The 23,738-nt window shown below is 45.7% G+C and overlaps 1 protein-coding gene across 1 annotated transcript; it reads right to left on the bottom strand.

The window, feature by feature from the left end:
- Positions 1 to 12,623: 12,623 nt before the first annotated feature.
- On the bottom strand, positions 12,624 to 13,736 carry LOC133886289 (uncharacterized). Its single transcript, XM_062326040.1, has one exon. It carries the CDS (start codon positions 13,734 to 13,736, stop codon positions 12,624 to 12,626), a length of 1,113 nt encoding a protein of 370 aa, XP_062182024.1.
- Between the last annotated feature and the right edge of the window lie 10,002 nt (positions 13,737 to 23,738).

Raw genomic sequence — 23,738 nt, 5'->3', positions numbered from 1 at the left:
ATAATCAGGTCAAATGCCTTATTGGAATAAATCTTCTATTCCTTTCAATATTAACACCCCTTATGATCTGCATGATAATATTAAGAATCTTTTTCAGGTCACCAATATGGATCATAACTTCACTCACCTTTGTCATCCCCTGTTTACAGCTCATATTTCTAAATCTAAGGTCTATGCTTTCCTTAAAAACAATTTCAAGTCTAAATTTAATGATTGTAAAGCCAATATGATTTCTCATGCTGGTCGTTCCACTCTTATTAAATCTGTGTTTTCTTCTATTCCTATATATTACATGTCCCATGTTATTCTTCCAAAATCTTTAAAAGATGAGCTCGCTGCAATCATCAGACATTTTTGGTGGAAAGGCAATTATTCAGACAATAATAAAAAGCCTCTCTGCCTCACAGCTTGGGAAAACTTCTACATCCCTAAAGGAAAGGGTGGGCTTAGTTTTAGAGATTTAATAACCTTGAACATAGCTCTGATTACAGGTTTAGCTTGGAGGATGCTCAACATTCCAGAAGCACTATGGTCCGAAATTATGAAAGGCAAGTATTTCCCTACTTCATCTTACTGGAGAGTGAGCAATCAAAGCTCCAAATCCTAGACTTGGGACTCTATCCTCAACGTAAGAAACATTCTCTCCAAGGCTGTTCAATGACAACTCTTTGATGGTAATATTTTGATTTGGAATCAGCCCTGGTGTCCAGATTGGGAAAACATTCATGGACACATTAATCAAGAAGCTTTGAGCCTTAGTCTTCCAGTCAAAGTTGCAGATTTGTGGCTTTCCAATCCAAAAAGATGGAATGAGCATTTGCTTTCTTCTATTTTTGATGTTGAATTTGTTAATCAGCTTATGCAGATTCCTCTTTTTCAAGTTGGAGGTCAAGACATTTTAATTTGGAAGCCAAATAAGAAAGGTATATGGACAGCACAAAGTGCTTACAAGCTTCTTCATCAAGAGAACATTAAAAAACAGTAACCAAACTAAATAGGTCAAATCAAACAAAGATTATTATTGATTTTATCTGGAAGAATAAAAATATCCTACCAAGAGTTCAAATTTTTGTTTGGAGGGTCATGACTAAAAACATTGCGAATGCGCAACGAGTTCATAGAAGAATTAAGAATGTTTTTCCTAATTGTTCTCGATGTCATTCCGTTGAAAACGATGAGCACATCTTCTTCCATTGCTCTTTTGCAGTAGCCGTTTAGTTTGCTTCTCCTTTTGCTATCAAATCACATAACATTTTGGCTCTTGCTCAAATATTCTGCATTTTATTTTCAGTTGCCTAAAAAATCTAAATGATAAAGATCTCATCTATTACATTCTCTGGTTTATTTGGAAGGCGATGAATGCTCATATATTTTACAATAAAGATTGTTCTATTCACTCTGTAATCTTTCAGGCAAAGGCAGCTCAAAAGGCTCAATATGATGCCTACGACATTGAGCAAATATGTGAAGACTCCATCCATGAATCTTCAAACTTGAATCATCTTGGTCTGCAATCTTTTTCCAGATCAATTTGTTGTTGTAGATCGGATGCTTCTTTTAATGCAGGAAGGGAGGTTGGTCTTGGTATTCAAATAACTTACTCAAGGAGACCAAATTCGATGGACCTTACAAATTCAAGCAAGACATCACAAGCTGAATCTTGTTTACATGCAGAAGCTTTGAGTCTGTTTCTCGGCTTCTTTGTTATAGATAAATTACAGGTTCAAGAATGTGATTTTCTCTCAGACAACTTGTGCCTTATTTCATGTTTGAAAAATCCCCAAGATGTCATCCCACATTGGATAGTAAGGCACACAATCAAGGACATGGAGGAAATCACAAGAATGACCAATCTAAACTTTTATCATATTCCAAAAGAAGACAATTGCATTGTGGATGGTTTAGCTAGAAATGCCTCTTCAATAGACTTTGGCAACCCTAGTTTTAATTGTTCTAATTACAACAATTACAATAGTTGCCCCCTGAAAGAAAAATTATGTACTTGGCCTCGATAGACTAAACCTTGTAATGTTTCATGCTTATGAATGAACTGCCCTTTCAGGGTGTAATACCTTAAAAAAATGCTGCAGAGTGAAAGCTCCCATCATTTGACCATCACATAACCAACAGGGCGGCCAAACACATGCCCATACTCCCTAGCTACAAGATGCCCGAGGCCACCATCATAGAGAATAGCAAGCATCCAGCAATAGGGAAAATCGACAACCAAGGCAATTAGAAACAAGAGCCCGTGCAGAACATTGGCACACACCGCCGGCTTCCCAAAGCAGCAGAGCAGTAAAACCCAGCAGCGCCGCAGCCGGTCAACTGAAAAGGGGCGGCATCATCACCGGTAGCACCCAGCAGAATGAACTGAACAAAGAACATGGCAACGTCCATATGGCAGCAACAAGCGAGGCGCTTAGGTTCCCAGCTATCAGTATGAGTACGGCGGCACCGACACCCAGCTGGCAGCAAAGCATTGGCCAGCATCAGAGCCTTGGCTGGCGATGACTGGAGGGGAACGCTTCCATCAAGGAAAGCGATGGCCAGCAAAGAAGTCCATGTCCAACGTTGGAACCTTGACCGACGATGACAGCAGAAAGACGCAGTCCTTGTTCGAGTTGCATTGCGCAGCCTCTCTCCTAGAGATAACTCGCTCATGGTATCACCCGATCACCAACTCAGACAGGAACCCGAGGAAGAAGATGAACAATGGAACAGATGGATTTTTGGTGCTACTTTGGACTCGCTTGCAGCCTTTTCATGTATTCTCCTTTAAATAGACAAATGATGCAAGTATTACATGGGCAGTTAGCCCAACTCATCAGCCACGAACTCAAAACGTGCCATCCCACGTCCAAGTCCTGCGACCACTAATCGAACGTGCGAACAGGCTAGCAACTAATGCAACCACTAATCACTCCACCTCTTGCACGTTGGCTAGGCCAGACCGATTCTTCGGGAGCTCACATCCAAGACCTGACTACACATGCAAACACAACTCATACGGGCAACATGATTATAACTAACAAATCACCCCCTAATTATGATGCCCTAACTTGACCTAGATGATGCCAATATTCGGACGGAGCTCCTCTACTCAGCTCGACAAGAGGCCTCAAACACATGCATGGCTATCTCCAAATGACACATACGTGCACTCACCTCCTGCCTGCCGATCCGCTCTCTACTCACTGCCGATCTAGGCACTATGCCATGCCACACGTATTCTAACTCAGTCTACCACCGAGCCCACCTAGCAGCTAGCTTGACGCATGCGACGACTAGGCACATCATGATCTTTACTCGCTCGGTCATGGATACACTAACTGAGCATGCAACACATGCACCCGTACCACTACATGCTAGTAAACACATTTAACCAGCATGCAAATACTACCTGTCAAGATTACCCCTAATCTTGACATATTAATTCTTCAATGTGGATCGCCTGCACCGCCTTCTCAGTCCCTGGATCCAGCGCGACGACATGGGCGACCGTTGCATTGACATCCATGGCACAGATGGTAATGAGCCGCTGGGTGAACCTCCACACGGGGTGCTCCTCGGTGCAAACCTCGAGGGGGATCACTCGGCTGAATGCCACCATGCAGCCGCGCAGCACCTCGCGCCGCACCCCCTTGATGACCTCCCTGACGTTCGAGCAGTAGTTGTCAAGGACTGAATCGAAGAACCAAGGTGGATGCCCCTCAGGACGTCCAACACTGTGGCCTCCGCGCCTCCACGCAGCGCCTCCATGGCCTCCTCGCCTCTGCGCCCACCACAACGCGCTGAGCCTCCGTGCCTCCACAACGCCTCGACTGCAGCTCCACCGTGCAGATCCTCCACCGCACCATGGACGTGCAAGCTCCCGACAGCAGCACCTCGGCCGTTGAATCTTGAGGCTCTGAATACCAATTGTTGGAGCTGCATCGCACAGCCCCTCTCCTAGAGATAACTCACTCATGCTATCACCCGATCACCAACTCACACAGGAACCCAAGGAAGGAGATAAACAGTGGAACAAATGGATTTTTGGTGCTGCTCTCGACTCGCTTGCAGCCTTTTCTTGTATTCTCCTTTAAATAGACAAACGATGCAAGTATTACATGGGCAGTTAGCCTAACTCATCTGCTGTGAACTCAAAACATGCCATCCCACATCCGAGTCCTGCGGCCACTACTCGAACGTGCGAACAGTCTAACAACTAATGCAACCACTAATCACTCCCACCTCTTGCACGTTGGCTTGGCCTGACCGATTCTTCGGGAGCTCACATCCAAGACCTAACTACACATGCAAACACAACTCATACAGGCAACATGATTACAACTAACAGTCCTTAGAGCCTTGGCCGGTGCCAACAGATGGATCTCGGGCCCCCATCAAATAGATTTAGACCAAATCTGTTACGATTTGACAAAAAACCAACCGCCAAATCCCAATCCAAATAATCTAGGATAAACTCAAATCAAACAAGATAGAGATAGAGGATAGCTCCAGCACCCGGGCCCAACCATCAGAAAGAGGGAAGAGTGGTGGGAATCCACCATGGCAGCTCAGGTGAGGAGAGATAGAGGAGAGGTCGGGCATGTGACGCTGCCAAGTGAGGTAGGAACGAGAGACAAGGGGGAGGGATCGGTGATGTAGGCCGGCTCAGGCTAAAAAGGAACGCAGAGAGGTGGGCCAGCTCGTCCCGAAGGGGATAAGGGAAGAGGGCACATGTACAAACTTGGGCTGGCGTAGCCCAGAGAAAAGAGAGAGCACGACTGGGCTATAGCATAAAAGAAAAGGGGGGAGGAAAAGAAGTGGAGGCTAGCCTGGGCCGAGAGAAAGACGGGCCCTGGCTGCTTTCTTCTTTTTTTTATTGTTTGTTGTGTTATATATATGTATGTATATTGTGTGAATATACAACAAAAGATCATCGTACACATATCACATCTTCCCATTACTAAAGAACTAGCAATGTATGACCGGCTATCAGTCCAATGGCCAATCAATAATTAAGCCCGTTGGAGCCGCTAGTGATACCCCTTATCATTATTGGTTCATGACATGAACCGGCAGTGATAAGGAGTATATCACCATCAGTTCATTCCACGAACTAGCAATGATAAGGAGTATATCACTTCTAATTATAGATGTGAACTGATAGTAATAATTAGCCTCTATATCTTACCGGCTCCTCACCCCCTTTCACACTTAGCATCCTCTACCCCGACTCCACCACATCCTCTCCCCATGCTGCTGCCCTCCCCGACCTTGGCCTCCTCCGTGTTATACTCAGAAATGCAATGGCAGGGACTCGTAGGGTTGTAAATAAAGCTTGAGGCTCGCAAGCCAGCCCGACCTCAAAAAGGCTCAGTTTGGCTCAGCTTGGAGGCCAAACGAGCTGAACCTGAGCTGGTTCACGAGTGGCTCGTTGGCTCAGTCACCAGCCTAGCCCAAGGAGCCTAGTCGCCCCCAATGGTCCAGCCCGTGCGTGTTGCTTCTGCCCTATAGGTTCAGGGTTCCACCACAGAGTCATAGAATTCCCAAATCCATGAGCCCAGCTGCCACATGGCCACAGTCATCCCACACCCCGCCGCACGCGCCATGTGCTCACCCACCCACGGCCATGCCACCGCTGCCCCCTGCCCCGACCACCAAGAGGAAAGGCCAAGCAGGTGCCTCCTTCTCCTCCTCCTTGCTGCCACAATGCGCCACCACCCTCCTCGGCTGTTGCCAGCCCACTGTAGCTTGCCCGCCTGTTGTCACCTCCCCCCTGCGGCCATGCCATTGTTGACCCCCACCCCAGCCACCAAGTGGAAAGGTTACCGCCGTTACCGAGGTCATGATGCACGTTCGCCGTCGCGATGGCCACGTCACTGCTCATGCTCGATGTGGTGCCTACTCGGTGTCGGATCCGGCGGCATCGATAGCGCGGCCCCAACCCCCGTGCAGGTGGAAGGCGTCGAGGTGCGCCTCCGAGAGCATGGTGAAGGCATGAAGCTGATGCACCAGAAGATGAAGCATCAGCTCTAGGCTCCAACAAACTTGGCTCCTGAGCCATACTGAGCCAGCTCAAGCCAACTACGAGCCCGAGCTAAGCCCTGTTTCTATCTCGGTCAAGTAGTCGAGCCGAGCCTGACTCATCTCATCCAAAAACGAGCTTGTGCGAGCTGTGCCAAGCCTGGTTCGGCTCTACTCATTTCCACCCCTAGGGACTCAGGTCTTAGGGGCTCGCGCCCTTCACCATCCCCACGGTGATCGCCAGTTGCCTCACTCCCCAGCCCTAGCCTCCTCCGTATTATGCTCATAATAGTGGTGGCAGGGACTCAGGTCTCAAAGGCTTGCATCCTGCACCCTCCATCATCCCCACGGTGCTCGTTAGTTGCTACACTCCCTGCCCTGGCCTCCTCTGCATTATGCCCCGCCCTGCTTATGATCAATTCGGGTTGATGGTGGAGATCGGTCGGATCTACCACCACTAGTGCATTTTATATAAGTATATGTACATATTCACTAGAACTCTAAACCTATGATCTTAGGTCCAAGCTTCAACACATTTGGCTCCACACCCTAGGGGCATTGTTAATAGTACCTCAAGCGCGTGTGTTGTGATCATATTTGTTGAAAATGATAAACAGCTATGATATGTTGTGATCCGCCCATATTTGCACCCTTACTACTAACCACTAAAATCCAGGTGGTTAAATTGGCTAGTTTTTTTCTATTATATCATTGACATAGAATAGTCCACTAGATTAAACCATATAACATATAGGATTTATTATCTCTACTACTTAAAAAAGACATATTAGTCGTTCCAAGACCACACAAGACGTCATGCCCCTCCCACCCAGCACCGACATGTGGGCCTCACCTGTCCTCCTCAACCGTCCTCATCCCCACGTCGCTCGCCTTTCTCCTCCCCTGCTGCTCCCCACCACCACAGCATCCCATCGCCTCTCCCTTCTCTCCCATCCACTACCTCCACTCGCTATGGCGCCACGGCCCTCCCGCCCTCGCACCCGCACCCGCACCCGCACCTGCACCTGCACACATCCTGGTCCCCGCCATCGCCCCCATCCCGTCCCGCTCCATCCACCGCAAGGCCAGTAGGCGCAAGCGTCACAGGCTGGAGAGCAGCCCAGCCAAGCCCAAGGACGCCAGGTTTGAGTGGCCTTTCGAGCCATCTCCACCCGCCTCTCCCAAAGCCTGGCCCGATGCCTCCGCCTCCTCCCCAGCGAAGCCTCCGCCGCCACCTGGCTCGCTCACGCCATGGAGGAGTTCTTCTCCAACCTCTGCTCGGATGACGATGAGGGGTCCGAGTCGGAGGGCAAGGATGAGGCCGCCGGGGCGGGGTTCTTCATGAGGTTGTTCGAGTGGGACACGGTGCAAGTTGCTTGTCTTCTTCCTGATCCAAGTATCCAACCAAGCATTCGATTGCTTCCTCCCTGTCCACATCGTCATCTCCGTCGACCCATGAAACCCTATAGATGCGAGCGAGAGAGGCTAACGGTGATGTTCGAGTACTAGAAGGTGTCGGACCTCGAGACCAATAGGGGGTCGGCGTTGCTATACCCAGGGATGATGGAGAGCCCTGACCTGCGGTGGGCGCTCATCCACAAGATCTATGTCTAGCTCGCCATGACCGTTGTCATCGCCGCCTTCGTCATCAAGGTGCGCGCCATCTCTGAGTTCTTCATCTCATCCAACACCAGGATCGCGCTATACATCTTCCTCATCATCCTGCCCCTCATCGGTCGGTTCAGCTCAGCTCCCCCTTCTCTCTGTCTCCATTATTTTTTTTTTTCAACTGAAATTTGTGTGTTGATGCCTTGATCGGTTCACGTGCAGTGTTGTGTCCTCTGCACTACTACCACCAGAAGCATCCGATCAATCTGTTGCTGCTTGGCCTCTTCACCGTCACCATCAGCTTCACCTTCGGCATGGCATTTGCCTTCACTGGCGGTAACATCTTAGCTTTCCTTGTTCAATTTCTACTTGTTTAAACTTCTACATCATGTTTAGATGTGACTGGTAGAATGAAATTATGTAGTTGTTCCAATTGAGCATCTCTGCATCTAAAATATTTGTTCGAGTCGATTGGTGATTCTTTCTAATGAGTGGGAGTTGTTGTTAGCATTAGGAATCCCCTTCTTTCATGATCCTGTAACTAAATAATTGGATTCTTCCATTTGATGTACTTTAGCATTCAAAACGGTTACGCAAGTCAATGCTGAATTATTGGTCCAATGAACGGAATCCACTCTTAACATTGGGAAAATGTTCCACAAGCATATAGTGGACGTGGTGTTCTATTCAGTTGAACAACCTCCTCTGGTCACGGTTCGGCCAATGCATCCATGAGCCCTTCATTTCACTCAAACTTGGAACCATTTGGAAAAAAAAGAATTATCTGAAATTCTGCACCTAATGCTATAGGAATGGTTGGATCTAAGGAGTTCACGGCACAGATCTTCAGCGTGCTTGCACAGCGAAGGGGGGATTGCAGCTCAGTGCTGACCAAGGATCAGGTCTGCGAGTTATGGGAGTAGCTCTCTGATCCAGGCTTTGACACCAAGCTCCAGACCTTCTTTGACATGCATGTGTTCAATTCAATTGGAAGTCCAAATATAGTATACAGTGCATTCAAATTAAATCGTCCAAAAGTTAACTTTAGCAATATCTAAACCTTAAAAATGTTCTAAATATGACATTGAGCCTTGCAATGTTAGTATGGGAGAAACTTGGATACCACTTTTGGGAAAGCTGAAATTATGTCTCGGTTCCTTTGTTCTAGAAGATGTTACTAGCTTGTGTAGTTGATTGTCTCGCTCAACTTTTTTCTTTTGAATTGTTTCTTTTGAACCATTCGCTCAATTTTTAATATTGTGACAAAAATTATTCAATTCTAGCAAAAGATATGCAAGAAAATATTAATTGAAAAATGCTGAAAACACTGTTCATCGAAATATCCGGGTTGTACAGTTCCAGAATCTCCAGGTAAATCCGGAATCTCCGGGGTCTGTACAGAAACTAGCCCGAAAACTGAAATTAAACAACAGGTAAAAAGTTCTAGCTCAAACCAAATAAAGTCGTGTGTTCCAAGTGATGATTCCATGTAGATCCACGGAGAACCTACAATCAAATTCACATGAGCAAGTAGATCGAGCAATATGCATAAATATTGAGCAAGAACTCAAATGTAAACAAATCGAAGTGGAGACATAAGGATTTGTTTCCAGAAGTTCAGATTCACCACCATGAATCATACGTCTCCGCTAAGGAAGCTCCAACGAGTCGAGTCTCTTTCAACCGCTTTTCTCGATCCACTAGTTTTATCTCTTCCCTTGCAAAGGCGAGATCGACCTTCACAAACTTTCCCGCGGCTAACCACACTCATGGGAGCTCGTCGGGCAACACCTAGCCGGCTAAGAGACTTTACCTCCAAGAGTAACAAATGCTTCACGAACTTCTTGCAGATGAAATCAAGTGCTTAAGAATGGATTTTAGCCCACTTGCACTCAATCTTCTCAAATCTTACACTAAAATAGAGTAGGAGAGATTTCTTTTGGCTCTAAAAATGTTCTCTTTCGTGTCGTTGCAGCAGCCCCAAAGGATGAGGGTGAGGGGCTATTTATAGCCCACCTCAAAAACTAGGTGTTACAGGCTTTTCTGTACTGACCCGGAGTATCCGAGTCTACTCCGGGTTGGCACAGGAAAGCTTAACCGAGAACCCCTGACCGGAACTCAACCTAGAAACTCCGGAACTCGGAGTATCCAGATCCACCCGGAGACTCCGGGTGAACTAAACAGCCCCAAACCGAGACCTCCCCTCGGAGACTCCGGACAACCCGGAGCATCCGGGTCAACCCGAAGTATCCAGGTTCAGCACATCTGACCATCTAAAATGGCCATAACTTTTGATCCAGAAGGCTGATTTCGACGATTTTAGACTCTATAGAAAGCTTATTCAGAGGGCTACACATCCCAACTGAATTCATGACCTCAAACATATTGGATAAAATTAGGAACACTCTGAAACCTAATTTGAACACTTTCACACTTTCCACATAGGGATTTCTAAAAAGAACTTTCACTTAGGTTTGGTTAGAAACTCTTGAGCACTGAGATACAATAATTAGCTCTACATTGCATCACTCTTAATGTGTGGCATACTTATACTCAAATTCAAAGATAAAACTCGTTTAAACCACTTTGAGCCTTTGAATAACTTTCAAGTACCGCTTCTTTCATTCAAACCTTGAGAGTTGCCAACTTTCATATATTCTTCACTCTATCTTTTCTTAATTCTTCATATGATTGATGCGAATCGCTCATAGCTTCCCATGACCTCACACGGTCCATTGGCACAAAACTTTCACTCGCTCTTCACCACCACCTTGGTACTTCGGTGCCAAGCTATTTGCTTGCCCTTCACCACCGGATGGTCCATCGCAGCCGTGTCTTGCTTGCCCTTCACCGTCTTGCCATAGAAAACCACTTTGTATTCAACATCTTCAAGGAATTAACTTTATCAAATATGGAGTCCATTCTTGTTCTTTACTCTTGGCATATATAATTTCGATTCCACTTATGCCTTCTTATAGATCCTAACCCTAACTCACTCTCAAGAACAAAACACATGGGTTAAGTTCATAAAACTTATTGACAATATCATACCTTTAGTTACGTGATCTCCACAAGTAACTTAGTCTTCAAGTTTACTGTCAATATTATTGAGCTTTTTCTTCTCCTTATGAGCATCACTAGGAGCTCAATGACAACAATGTATTTCTTTTGTTCTCATGGTATTTCTCAAGAAATCCATAATTCATCACTTATGCATCTCCAATGAAATAACCTAATAACAATTCTTAATACAATTGTTAGTCCATAGGTATTGTCATCACTTACACGAGTATCACCTAGAGCTCATTCATCTTGATGTATTTTTAGTCTCCCTATACACCTAGAGCTTATACATATCTCTCAATGCATTACCTATGGAACAACCTACTAACAAACTCAACACCATTATTAGTCCATATGTATTATCATTAATTACCAAAATCACACATAATGGCTAGATGTACTTTCATTGACGAACTTGCTGGAAAACCTAGTGGACGGAACACACCGACCTAGCTGCTGATGGAGTGGATGAAGAGTGTGCAGCTGCTGCTACCGATGGTGGAGACCTCAATCCAGGGAGCATGGCACCGATTGGAGGTCCTGTGTACCGAGGGATGGTGGTGTGGGGAGGTTGTAGTGGCTCCCTAACCCCTGGATTGAGCAGCAGCCATGGGAGATTGGGAGCAAAGAGGGGAAGGCAACAAATGGAAGGGGAAGGAGTAACGTGGCTGCCTGGCTTCTCTTTGCTGGAGTTTTTTTTTTTTTATTTTCACTAAACTGTTCACTGGGACCCACATACTATCTAATTCCTTTTGAGAACTGCACGCGCGCCACAACAATTTCGTCTCCCGCCAATACGTTTCCACAACAAATGTAACAAATTGGCTACCAGTGTTACCGCTTGCAATAGCCTGTACATTTCACAGCGGTACTACATATTACAATAGCTGATTTCTAAAGCGGTACTACTATTTGTGAACTGATATATCGACATCACCGGAACTGCCGCTGTAAAAACCACTAATCCCAAGCTGTCGAGCACTTTGCGGAAGTGGGTTATGTTGCAGTGGATTTCAAATTCCTATCTAAAAGTTTACGATAAATTCAAAATTTCTTAAATGTGAAGCAAAAAGAGTATGAATCAGATGTTTTCTTTTTGTTAAGTTAGTTGACACATCTATTTATACTCTTGCATTTAATACAGGAAAATATGCAATATCTAGTTTCCTCCTCTTTTCGGTACAATACATCCAATTAAGCTAAAGGATATAACTTATAACCACAAAATGTGCAAAATGTAATTTAAAAAAACAAGAAGGAACTTTTGCTCAGTATGTTTTTTGAAGCAATCATTTTTTTTTACATTACAACATATACGCAACTTCTATACAACCCGACGCACAAAACCATATTAAGGATCCAGTGGGAAAGCTTGGAGGATTGAGATCAAGTCTTTATAATTATTTCAAATTGATAAGGGGATGAAACTTCAAAGGCAAACATTGTCTTTGAGGACTAGTAAATAAGTGCAAACTCCTATGGACAAAAGAAGAGCACATGTGAACTCTTTCATCCAAAGAGAGAAGAAAAACTACCTAGAGCACCAACTCCTCCATTAGCCAAGCCATCGAACATGATTTATACATTACCATACAATTGACACACCCAGCACTCAAAACGGTGCGAAAGGAACAAATATAAACTCGAATCACAAAAAAAAATGCAGAAACATGTATAAATAACATGAACCATCCAAAGAGGCAGCATATGACCAACAGCGATATCACCGAACTTAATTTATATGTATTTACATAACCAATTCTATCATAAGGAACTAACAAATAAATCGAACAAGCCAAGAACATATAAAAATCATGCATGACCTGAACATCCATCTCATGGATGAAAACATCGCTACTTGGTAGTTGGTACACTATCGTCTCTAAAATCCCAAACAAAGATAACTATTAGACTACAATTAAATTGAATGGATGTCACTAGCCTGTTGATATGTACGTGCACACATCCATGAACTCACCACCCCCGCGGTTCTTCGGCGGCGCCGGCACAGTATCGGCCATCATTTTCAGGATTTCCTCCTTCGCCTTCTGCTCCCTGAGCTTTACGACCTTCCTGTGGCGGTTGGAGTGCTCGCCGCTCCGGAAGCTAGGGCTCGTCGACGGTCGATACTCTGGCAGTAACCTTTGGTTCTTGTAGCGGATGCCGCATGCGTTGCAGAGAGTGCCCCGACCTCGCGGACCTGCGCGCCACTGCGGCGTGTCCGAGGAGTGGCAATGACTGCACACCCTCTGGGCCGGCCTATTCCTCTTACGCGGCTCAGGGCTCCGGCGGCGTATACGGGCGTCATTGCCACTCTTGTGGCTGGTGGGACTGTCGTGAGGTGCGTCCGGCACATCGTCGAGCCGGGGCTTCGCCAACCAGGACTGGTTACGGCGAATGACTGGTTGGTGCCGCTGTTTCCTTGGCCAAACCCAGGCGCCGGGTAAGGAGACAGGCGCCGGCGACTCGGTCTCCCAGGTCGTCGATGAGAGGCTGCCCGATGACGTGCTGGACGTTGTCAACGGCCTGGCTGACAGCGCGGCGTCAGAGACAAAGCCGTCCACCGTGCCGCGCGCGTCCAGACCACCCGCCGGCAACGCCGAGGTAAGCGGCGTGTGGCAGGACATGCTATTGCACAGGTTCGAGTCACCGCCGCCGCAGCTGCCGTCATCTGGCGCGCCGCCTTCAAAAAACATGTCGACGTCGACGACCTCATCATGGACCTCCGGGACGCCACGGGACAACCCGCGCATGTCTTGCTCCCCGACGCCGCCTCTTTCGCTCGCCGCGGCATCCACCATGCAGGCGCCCGCGTCCAGCGCATCCTCCAGCACGGCATCGTCGTGGCCGCGCCCCCCGGAACGCGGCGGCGAGCCTCCTATCCCGAGCGCCTCCAGCAACGCGTCGTCAACGACCGGGAGGTACCGCATGACGGCGTCGAGCGGGTCGTCCGGGCAGCACAGCCCGCCGCCGGGGCAGCACGAGCCGTCGCAGTCGGCGAGGTCATCAGGGACCTCGTGGAGAGAGAGGAAGGGGACGGACGTGCGCATGCGGTCGCTGAAACCACGCTCCTCCTCCTCCTCCTCCTCTTCCTCCTTATCCCCGTAGGTTTACTGCTCGCGTTGCTAGGTTTAGGGTTTCTGTTCTCTGGGCTTTGGCGGCTAAATATGAACGCGAGAGGGAGAGGAGAGAGAGAGATACCGAGATAGGGACGACACGGTTCTAGAAGGGAGAGAGAGAAAAATTTGTTACGATACGATGCTTTCACGCGGACCCACTACGGGATTGGAGGAGGGCCGCCGCTACGTCATCTAGGCTTTCTCGGCCGTTGGATTCGTGGACGTTCCGATCTTGCCGTCCAGCAGAGCGTGGGCCGGTGTGGAGCTTGGGTTGCTGAGTCCGAGACGTGTTGGGTGTGTGCCGCCGTATCTGGCCAGGACATGAACCAAGTCCAAGTTGGGCCTGCTTTGTTTGTCTCCCAACTAGCCAGGTCAATGCTCTCAGTCAGGTCAATATTTGGCGATGCAAAATCGGAGCTCTGTCAGGCTCGGGAAAACAATACCGTTTGGTCTATGATCAACAAGTCATAAATTCCTTTTTTAAAATTCAGGATAACTCCTTGGGTCAACTTATCGGGATAGAGGTCACCTTGCAGTAGTATATCTTCCTATTCAAATTAAACATGTAAACATCGTCATCTATGTTGTTTATCGTTGGTGATGTGGACGACGAAAGCACTCCCTTCTTTTGGAATCTGCAACTTGATATCATCTTTGTCCTTTGATATGAGAGGCTTATCTTCCTTCATATTGGAGTAGAGTGCATCGGGAATAGAGATTACACGGAAAAGAGATCAGTCAAAGAAGCAATTAAGGAAGGTTAAAACTGGAACAAGTGGAGACAAAGTTACCATGAACTCTTAAAACGATTTACATTTGGAAAATAGTAGATGTTGAGAGAAAATAAATCAGTTTGAGGATAATGGTTGAAGATTACTATGTAGGTTACTCTGGAACCTTGATCTTCGGACACTCAGCTAAAGGCTTAACCTTCGAAGTCATCAGATCCCTTCGCGGTACCTCTTCGTACCTGCGAAGCCTTCCCTTAACTTAACCGGCCTAGCCTCTCGAAGGCTCAGCCTCCCAAGACCCAGCCTCCTGAAGCCTTCACCTCCTGCAGTCATGCTTCCCGAGGCCCCCGTCTCCAGCTGCTCGGGCCAACTTCCCGGAGGCTACGAGGTGAGTCAGCCGGCTTTAAGAAAGATTTGCCGGAAAAGAAGCACCGGTCATGCTTTACAAGTAAGGAAGTGACCGGCATTAAACGTCTAGGTTGGTGAACGTCGCTCTGACACCTCAGCGTAATGGAGACTATCCTGACACCCCTGACAGTGCGGCATCGGGCCGCAATTGGCGATCGGCTCGTCACACTTCATGGAGCAGGCACCACGATAATTACCACGGTGGATATTTATCTCCCAAGTAGGGTATAAAATAGTTAACTGGGATAAAGCAAAGTAAAGTAATTTGATTAGATCCTAGATATTTGTATATTGTGATATTTATCTCTCAAGTAGGGTCAAAAGTTACATCTTAAATCATAAATTCATAGAAACCGGTAGAAGTGAGAGATGTTTTTGCTCCGCCAATTAATAACAATGCAAGTTGATTCATCTTTCTTTCTGAAGAGGAAATCAGAGCTAACTTTCTGAATCAACCAAAGTCCAAAGTAAGTAGAAGACGAACTCTCTATCGGATTGAGTATTAATCTGAGGAAAAAGATCATATGAACTTGTGTTCGATCGTATATAATTTACAAACAAAAGAACATGAAAATACAACGGGACGGCCATCCATATGGCGCACCTGTCACGCGGCTGCTGTCATCCTCAGCCTCCCCTGGCGCATAGTGTTGTACCTCTTCACCTCCCCTGATCCACTCCCTGACTCCCACGCGCCGGCTTTCTCGTCCGCGGCGAAGACGGCGCGCGCGCGGTCGGCGTGGCCCAGGCGCAGCGCCTTGTTGTACCTCGCGTACACCGCGGGGTCCCGTGGGCGAGCTCGAACGCGATGTGGGGGCACCAGAAGCCGCCCTCGTCCTGGCTGGCGACGTCCTCTCCGCGGCGTACCGGGCGCGCCACTCCTCGAAGAGCGTCCGGGCGGTGGCGAAGCTGCCCGCATGGTCCGCCTCCAGCGCGATCCACGCCCGGTAGATGGTCGGGTAGTGCGCTCCGCAGACGAGCGCGCCTCCTCATGTTGCCGTCTTCCCGGTACAAGATATTCGCCCACCGTACCGCACCGCGGCGTAGGAGTGCCGCCGCCGCCCAGCCTCGGCGCTTGTATAGCCCGTGGCCGGTTCCGTCGCCGTCTCCATCTCGTCGAAGAAGAGAGTCGCTGATGCGCTCGGCCTTAGCGAAGTAGAGAGATCTAGTTGCAGACGCGCCAGCAGGGGTGGGTCCTGGTGAACGCATGTCGCACTCCGTCCGCGTGACTTTCCGTGCAAGTATCGGATTCAGTCATGCACGTAGGCGTAGTTGCCGTCTTCGTTTCGTACCCGCTCTCGAATCCTCATCGGACTTGTTGAGCCGCCTCTGATGCCTTTATATGCCAATGCACCCCTCAGGCCGCCACAGCCATCTCACGCACAGATCGAGGCATCAACCCGTCAGGCGATACAGCTGCGTCTTCTCTAACTCTCGATGCCCCGCGCTCCGGTCCCTCCTCCAGATCCGCCACCGTCGGCGCCGCTGCTGCCTGCAGGGTTGCCGCTAGAAGTACACGAGGATGGCCAGTTCGTGGACGTCGAGCTGGGACAACAACAGCCTCCATCCACGCCTCCGTTAATGGCCTCCTTGCTGGGTCGAGTGATCGCAGGGATGGAATTTATCGATGTTGTGCAGGTGCTCTCCTGCACCGCGGCCGCCTTCGGGCTGATGTACTTAGCTTTAAAAGTGATATACCATGCATAGGGAAGATCCGCTTGTACGTACCATGTAATGTGTTCAATGAAGAATTCTACTTCCAGCATAAATTTCGTTCTCTCCATATTATTTCTCTCTCTTTCTGTGATCGTGTCAGGGGCCTGAGCTTGGGCAACAATATGTATGAACTAAGGCATTTCACGCTGTCGATTATTGAACTGGAATAACACATTCATGCTTTAATTAGTGTTGATTGAACTGATTTGTGACAGACCGATCTGCTCTTTTTCAAGAAAAGAGGAGAGGCGCGAACTCAAAGTGTGAGGTGACGACGCTCATGAAAGGAGATGCCATTGGCATGGATGGATGCCTCGAGTAGTCCTATGTGACAGTGACCGACTGGGGCAATCAGAATATTTTGATATTTTAATTTTCTTTAAAAAAATAGGTGTCCACTTGAAAAAAATTAAAAAAATAGGCTATTATCATCCTTTCAACGGATGATAGGTTTTAAAAAATAAACAAACAAGTTAAAAAAAATAAAAACACTTCATTCCAATGCTCTTAAAATTCAAATAATATCGTGAAGCCTCTGCGGGGTCCACCGGCATGGGGCTTGCCGGGTGCTCAGGGCTCTCTGGGTACTCGGGGATCAGCTGTTTTTGGCCCCGAGCACTCACTCCAGGACCTTGCTTCCCTCGAGTCCTCGGGGCTCTCTGGGTACTCGGGGACCAACTGTTCTTTGCCCCGAGCACCCACTCCCGGACTTTGCTTCCCTTGGGTCCTCGGAGCTCTCTAGGTACCTGGGGACCAACTGTTCTCGGCCCCGAGCACCCACTCCCGGACCTTGCTTTTCCCTTGGGCCCTCGGGGAGATGGTCCCCGAGGGAATGCGCCATGTGGCACTGTGCTGCTCTGGCCTCGGGACTCGGGAACCCCCGGATCCCATATCACCGACAGGTGTCGATTCAGGCGGTTAGGAGCTCAATCCTGATGGCGGGGTATTGATTTGGTCGGTGAGGAGCTGGATCCTAGTTACAAGCATCGGTTTGGATGGAGTGGAGCTCGACCTAGCAACATGATTTGATGAGCCGCTTCCTGGTGAGCTGCTGCTGGGGAGAAGAGTATTGGAGAGGAGCCAATCTCTCTCATGCCGAATCTGATGAGTTCGGGATCCATAATTTGGCGATATGTCTATGTTGCAACAGGTACATTGAATTATTTCAACAATGCCTTTCAAAATGTTGCAATGCTAATTTTGGTGTGTTTCTGATGATTTTTCAACATTGCAACAAGTCATGCTTTTTGTGTTTTTGTTGCAATAGTTCACTGCACTTGTTGCAGCCATGATTCGCATTTGTTATATATTTTCTCTTTATAATGCCCATGTTGCAATGGATAAACCAATTTGCTGCAGCAATTGTTTTCAGTTGTTGCATCAGTATTTTTCAATTTGTTGCAGAACCAATTTGTTATTGATACAATTTGTCTAGGATGTTGCATGAAATATAATGTGATGTTACGGTGGGAATTCCTCTAAACTCATATGGCATTGAACTATTTTGATGTATGTTATTCTCCAATGTTGCAGACGTTGTCTTTTGATGTTGTGACGAAACGTCAAAAGCGTCTGATAGAGAGTTTTCCATCGGACTCCGAGCGCAAGCAACGCGAAAAAAAACAGATCCCATCGACCACATCTCTTACGGGCGGTCGGCTCGTTCCTTGGGCGGCGCGACTACTGTGCTGTGCTCGGGGGCCGGCTCGTCGACAACGTGCCGCCGCGCAAGAGAGCCGGCACGCGCCGGAGCTCGTCGTAAGCCTCCCTCCCCTGCCCTCCCCTTCCCTTCCCCTCTTCCGGACCTATCGCCGTCCACTCCGACGCGGCGCATGCCGCAAGATGTTCCATCCTTTCTCCCGGCCGGTGGTCGCTCCTCGCACCGTCCGTCTTGGATCAGCAGCAACCAGCAGCCGATCGGACATGGGAAGATAACAGTCCATGGATATATAGTTCTCGCGTATTATTCGCACATTCTTACCATCGAGATACCGAATCATGGCTTTGGTGTAGGTGGAAAAGCGTAATCTGTTTTCGCCCTAATCAACTCCTCTACGCGCTGCATTGTGCTTCTCCATTAAAAAAGAGGAGATGCTTGTAGCACTCGAGCCCAGATGCCAAAAGGAATTATCTGGGGTTCTGGCATTCTTCAACCTAAACGCATTATTGCCTTGTGCTGAAATCATGGGCGGTCTCTAGTTTTAGTTGATGAACCAACCTATATATCTGAGATTCGGATGTTCTGCATTACTTTGTTCTTTCTAGAAACCGCTAAGTTTCGCACTGTCTCGAACACTTAATTTTGCAGATGAAAAATGTCATGAATGACCCGGTGCGGGGCAAGCAGGGCAAGCTCTACATTCCAGACCAGCAGGTTCGTAGTAACTATCATGTTTTTGCAGTAATTGTGAGTGTTAGAAACTTGTTTTTTTTTTGCATCTGATTCATGTTTCATGGCTTTGGCTCTGAAAGATTGGAAATATGAGTTTATCGAACAAGCTGAAGGGGCTGAAGAGGAAGCGCCGTGAGGCCAGGGTTCAAAAAACCGTCGGTAACCGCTCAAAAATCGCGGTTACCGACCTTCCCGGTCCGGTCCGATTTCAAAAACCGTTCGGTAACCGAAATTTGAATTCAAAAAATTCGAAAAAATAAAAAAATTCAAAAAAAATTCAAAAAAAATCTTAAAAAAAACTAGACACAATTCTAAGAACTTCTGTGAAAAAAGTTTTCAAAAATAATGTCGTTTGCATCATATTCTATAGGGAGAAAGTTTGAAAAAAATGAAAAAAATTGAAGCGTGCGGCTCAATTATTAACTCACGTTAAGGAAAAGTGTAACATGCAAACACATATTTTTCTTGTATAAAACGTATTTTAAGAGAACCTTTAAAATTGATTTCACTTTATTTAGAGTTTTATTAAATTCTCTATGATTTTTACAAAGTTCACAAGCATAAAGTGAATATGTTAAGAAACATCACTTTAATTAATTTTTTCATGTCTACTATTATTTTTTCTACGTAAATCATAATATAAATAAGCTAATGAAAGTGGTTTCACTAATTTTTAAGGTGTGATGGGTCAGTTATGAATTAATCTAGTCGCAACACATTTACACAATCATGCATGTTACAATAACTAATTCATGAGTTCATATATTTTTAAAAGATATAGGATCATGTAAGAAGACTAACAAAATTAGTTTCATGATTTTTGGATTAGCAAAGAGTAAACTATGCATTTACCTTGGTTTAACAAATAAAATTTCTCACAGAAAATTTTGAACTTTTTTATGAGTATAAATACTTTTATCATGTAGATCATGTTACAAGGAAGCCAACAAAATTTGTTTCACTTGATTTGAAGCTCGGATGAATTAGTTATTGATTTTACAAAATTGAACCCTTTTTTAGGTTTTTTGTTGAACTGCGCTGAAATTCGATAAAACCGCTCGATAAATCGAGAAAACCGAGCGGTTACCGAGCCAAACCGCTCGGTAACCGACCGAATCCAAAATGCGAGAAAATCGCTCGGTAACCGACCCAAACCGCTCGGTTACCGAGAGGGCAAAAACATGATTTTTTCGCAAAAATTTAAAATTTGCCGAATGAATTTTCTCCGAATTTTTTTGAATTTTTGACCGGTAATCGCGGTTATCGCGGTTTTTCGGTTACCGCCGGAGGTCGGTAACCGACCTCCGGTCGGTAACGTGAACCCTGCGTGAGGCCAAGAAAAACATGAAGCGCTCAAAGAAGCAAAAGATGAATGTTCTCGAAACGACGAAGAAGATCGTCACTGAGGCCTGCCCCAACACGGACAGCGGCAACCAGGAGTCATCGAATTTTTTTTTATAATAAAAACTTTATTAACTCTCAATGTTACGTCAAGGAACGTCGAATTAGGAGTGCTGGTTAGTTGATGTGTTCGTCTCGGTCGCTCTAGCTAGGGGAAGGATGTTGTCAACTGTATATCAGTCAGGAGAACTAGGTGGTCCACTTGAGGTCAGTCAGGAAGTTTTCAGGGTTTGTCAGTCCACCGCATGACGCCAAGAATGCATCTGTTATATATTGTCGTGTAAAATGTATTGACTGTCTATAAACTTGTTTTACTGTGTTACATAGATTCACGATCTATTTTTGTAAAGTTATGAGTCGTAAAACGTCTGTACCTCTTCACAGGGCTCTGGGAGCTTAAGTGGCCATGCCAATGTAGCGTCCACGTTATTTTTCCTAATTTTAAAATTAGAAATAAAATTAGAAAAATTAGAAAAATCAGGGAAAATATTAAAAAATCAGAAAAAAGGAAAACCACATAAACTAAAAAAAAATAAAAAAATTAAAAATTAGGAAAAATCAGAAAATTAGAAAAAAAAAGAAAAAATCAGATTTTTTTAAAAAATTAGAAAAATAGAAAAATCAGAAAAAATAATGCAGTCATTAGTATGTATAATATTAAATAATACAGATATACACGCCAGAAAGAATAAAAAATTTTAAAATGTATATAGATTGTGTTGAATGTGGTCTAGTGATATATTACGCTATACTGCTAGTTAGCAATCAGGACGTCCTACTCTATAACACATTTTACTTTTAGGAAGGAATTAGAATAGGAACGAACGAACGAGTGAGTCTAGACTTGTTCAAACGTCGGGCCGGGCTTTGAAAAGCCCGACGAGAAAACCGCAAGCTCGAGCATGACGTCGGGCCGTGTTTCTAAGCCTGATCCCGACCCAATATAGGGCTAGACTCCGGTTTTTCGAGCTTTCTCGAGTTTTCTCGGGTTTTGGGTCTGTTTTTGAGCCTAAGCCCAGCCTGAAAGGAACTACATTGGGCCAGGCTCGGGCTTAGAAACCTGACCCGACATCAGGCTTGGACCGCGCTCGGGATTGTGGTTTTCCTGTCGGGCTTTTCAAAGTCCGGCCGTCCTTACGTTTGAACAAGCCTAGACTCGTTCGCTCCTTCCTATTCTAATTCGTTACTAAAAGTAAAATGTGTTATAGAATGTAACGTCCTGATTACTAACTGGCAGTTTAGCGTAATATGTCACTAGACCACATACAACACGTCCTACATACTTTTTAAATTTTTATTCTTTCTAATATTTATATCTGCATTATTTAATATTATACATACTGATGTCTGCATTCTTTTTTCCTGATTTTTTTTCTATTATTTCTGAGTTCTTTTAAAAAATCTGACATTTTCCTTAATTTTTCCTAATTTTCCTAATATTTTTATTTTTTTCTGATTTTCCCCTGACTTTTTCCTGAATTTTCTTTTATTTCTGATTTTTTAAAAATAAATCTTACCTTTTTCCTGATTTTTCCTATTTTCCAAAAAAACTTTCTGATTTTCCTATTTTTTATTTTTCTGATTTTTTAGTTTTTCCTTTTTTCTGATTTTTTTCCTATTTTTTGACTTTTTTCCCTAATTTTTAAATATTTTCTCTGAATTTTTTCGAATTTTTTATTTTTAAATCGTAAATATGATGTGGACATCACGTTGGCATGACCACGTCAGTCGTCAGCTCCCAGAGCCCTCCGAAGGAGTGTGGACCTGCAATGCATCACTTAAAAAGTTTGATGACACCGAACTCTAAAAAATAGATTGAAATAAGTTTATAGACTGCCGGTGCATTTTACTCTAATTGTCAATTCGGTGTGTTTTTCTGACCAAGATGATGCCCTGGTGTGGTAGTACGAAACTAGTGGGGTTTGTGCGGCTAAACAAATATGCTATAATCAATTTCAGAGGGGTTAATTGCCTGCTACGTGGAAGATAAACGTGCCATCTAGGATTCATATTTCGTCGTGGCTTCTCTCTCATAATAAATTGATGACTAAAGACAATTTACTGAAAAAACATGTTCACAAACCTGAAGAATGTGTATTCTGCATGGAAAAAGGATCAATACAGCATCTTCTTTTTTTTTTGGCTGTGTGGTAGCAAAGATTGTTTGGAAATGATTACGAGTCAATTGCAAGATAATCAATTAGTACATAACGCTACTATAAAATAGCCATTCACTGCAAGTTCTAAACAGATTTTTACTATTGATTTTAGAACCGACTATACACAATGGACAGTGATAGTCCGATTACTATCCCTGCCGGCTGTTGTCTATCGGCCCACACAGCGAGGGAGAGGGAGAGGATGGCCGGAATGGAGAGAAGAGCTTTTTGGTACTCCTTTGTGGTGGATCTGAGCAAAGCTTGGGGCTGGGGAGGAGCTGCTGCTGCTGCTTGCGCATGAGAGCGATGAGTGGATAAGGAGACGGACATGAGATTAAAAGCGGAATGAATAAAAATTTCGGGTCGAGACACTAGGATTACTATCGGTCTGTGGCTTTAACCGGTAGTGACGATGAATTTAGGCATCACTGCCGATTCAAGCCATTGGCCAGCACTGATGCTCTTTATCACTGTCGGTTCGTAAGCCACGATAATAGATTTTTCAAGGCTTACAAACTAACAGTAATGGACTGGCATATAAAGTTGATTCTACACTTATGGAAAAACATGATGTACATAATATTGTTTGTGCTTTTTTGAAACGGAATGGCAAGAGAGCTGCATTTTATATTATATATTAAAAAGCAAGGAGTCCGAACAGGCAAGATAAGAAAAAAAAACCAGAAACTCGAGGTTAGGCTAGAAGCCCCGAGCCAAGGGAGCAAATGCACCTAATCTCGCGCTATCAAGCATCCGAGATGGCGCACCCGCAAAAGCCTAGATGGAGGAGCCGTCCTTGTTGCACGATAGTAGATGGGCACTACTCAGCTAAAAAGCATGCATGTTCCTCTTATTCCAAATCTTCCGGCAAACCAAAATAATGAGTGATTTGAGGCCTTTCCACGAAGAGGTGATGCTTTTGGCCAAGGAGGGCCACCCGGGAATGGGATCCCCTAATTTCACCAACTGATGAAGTCAGGTGACTTTAAATTGACGTGAACCGTTACATTGAGCGGATAAATTAGATCTGATGCTACAGGACTGTTACAGTATTTAAAGTTATAGTACTGTCCATTCTCCCCTATTTCACTGTTTATCCGTGAGTTTACAGTGGTGAAAACAGAGA

This window comes from Phragmites australis, chromosome 12, assembly GCF_958298935.1.
Source record: "Phragmites australis chromosome 12, lpPhrAust1.1, whole genome shotgun sequence".
Taxonomy (NCBI): Eukaryota; Viridiplantae; Streptophyta; class Magnoliopsida; order Poales; family Poaceae; genus Phragmites; species Phragmites australis.
The sequence above is the reverse complement of the archived record's forward strand: the minus strand, read 5'-3'. Positions and strand labels throughout refer to the sequence as shown.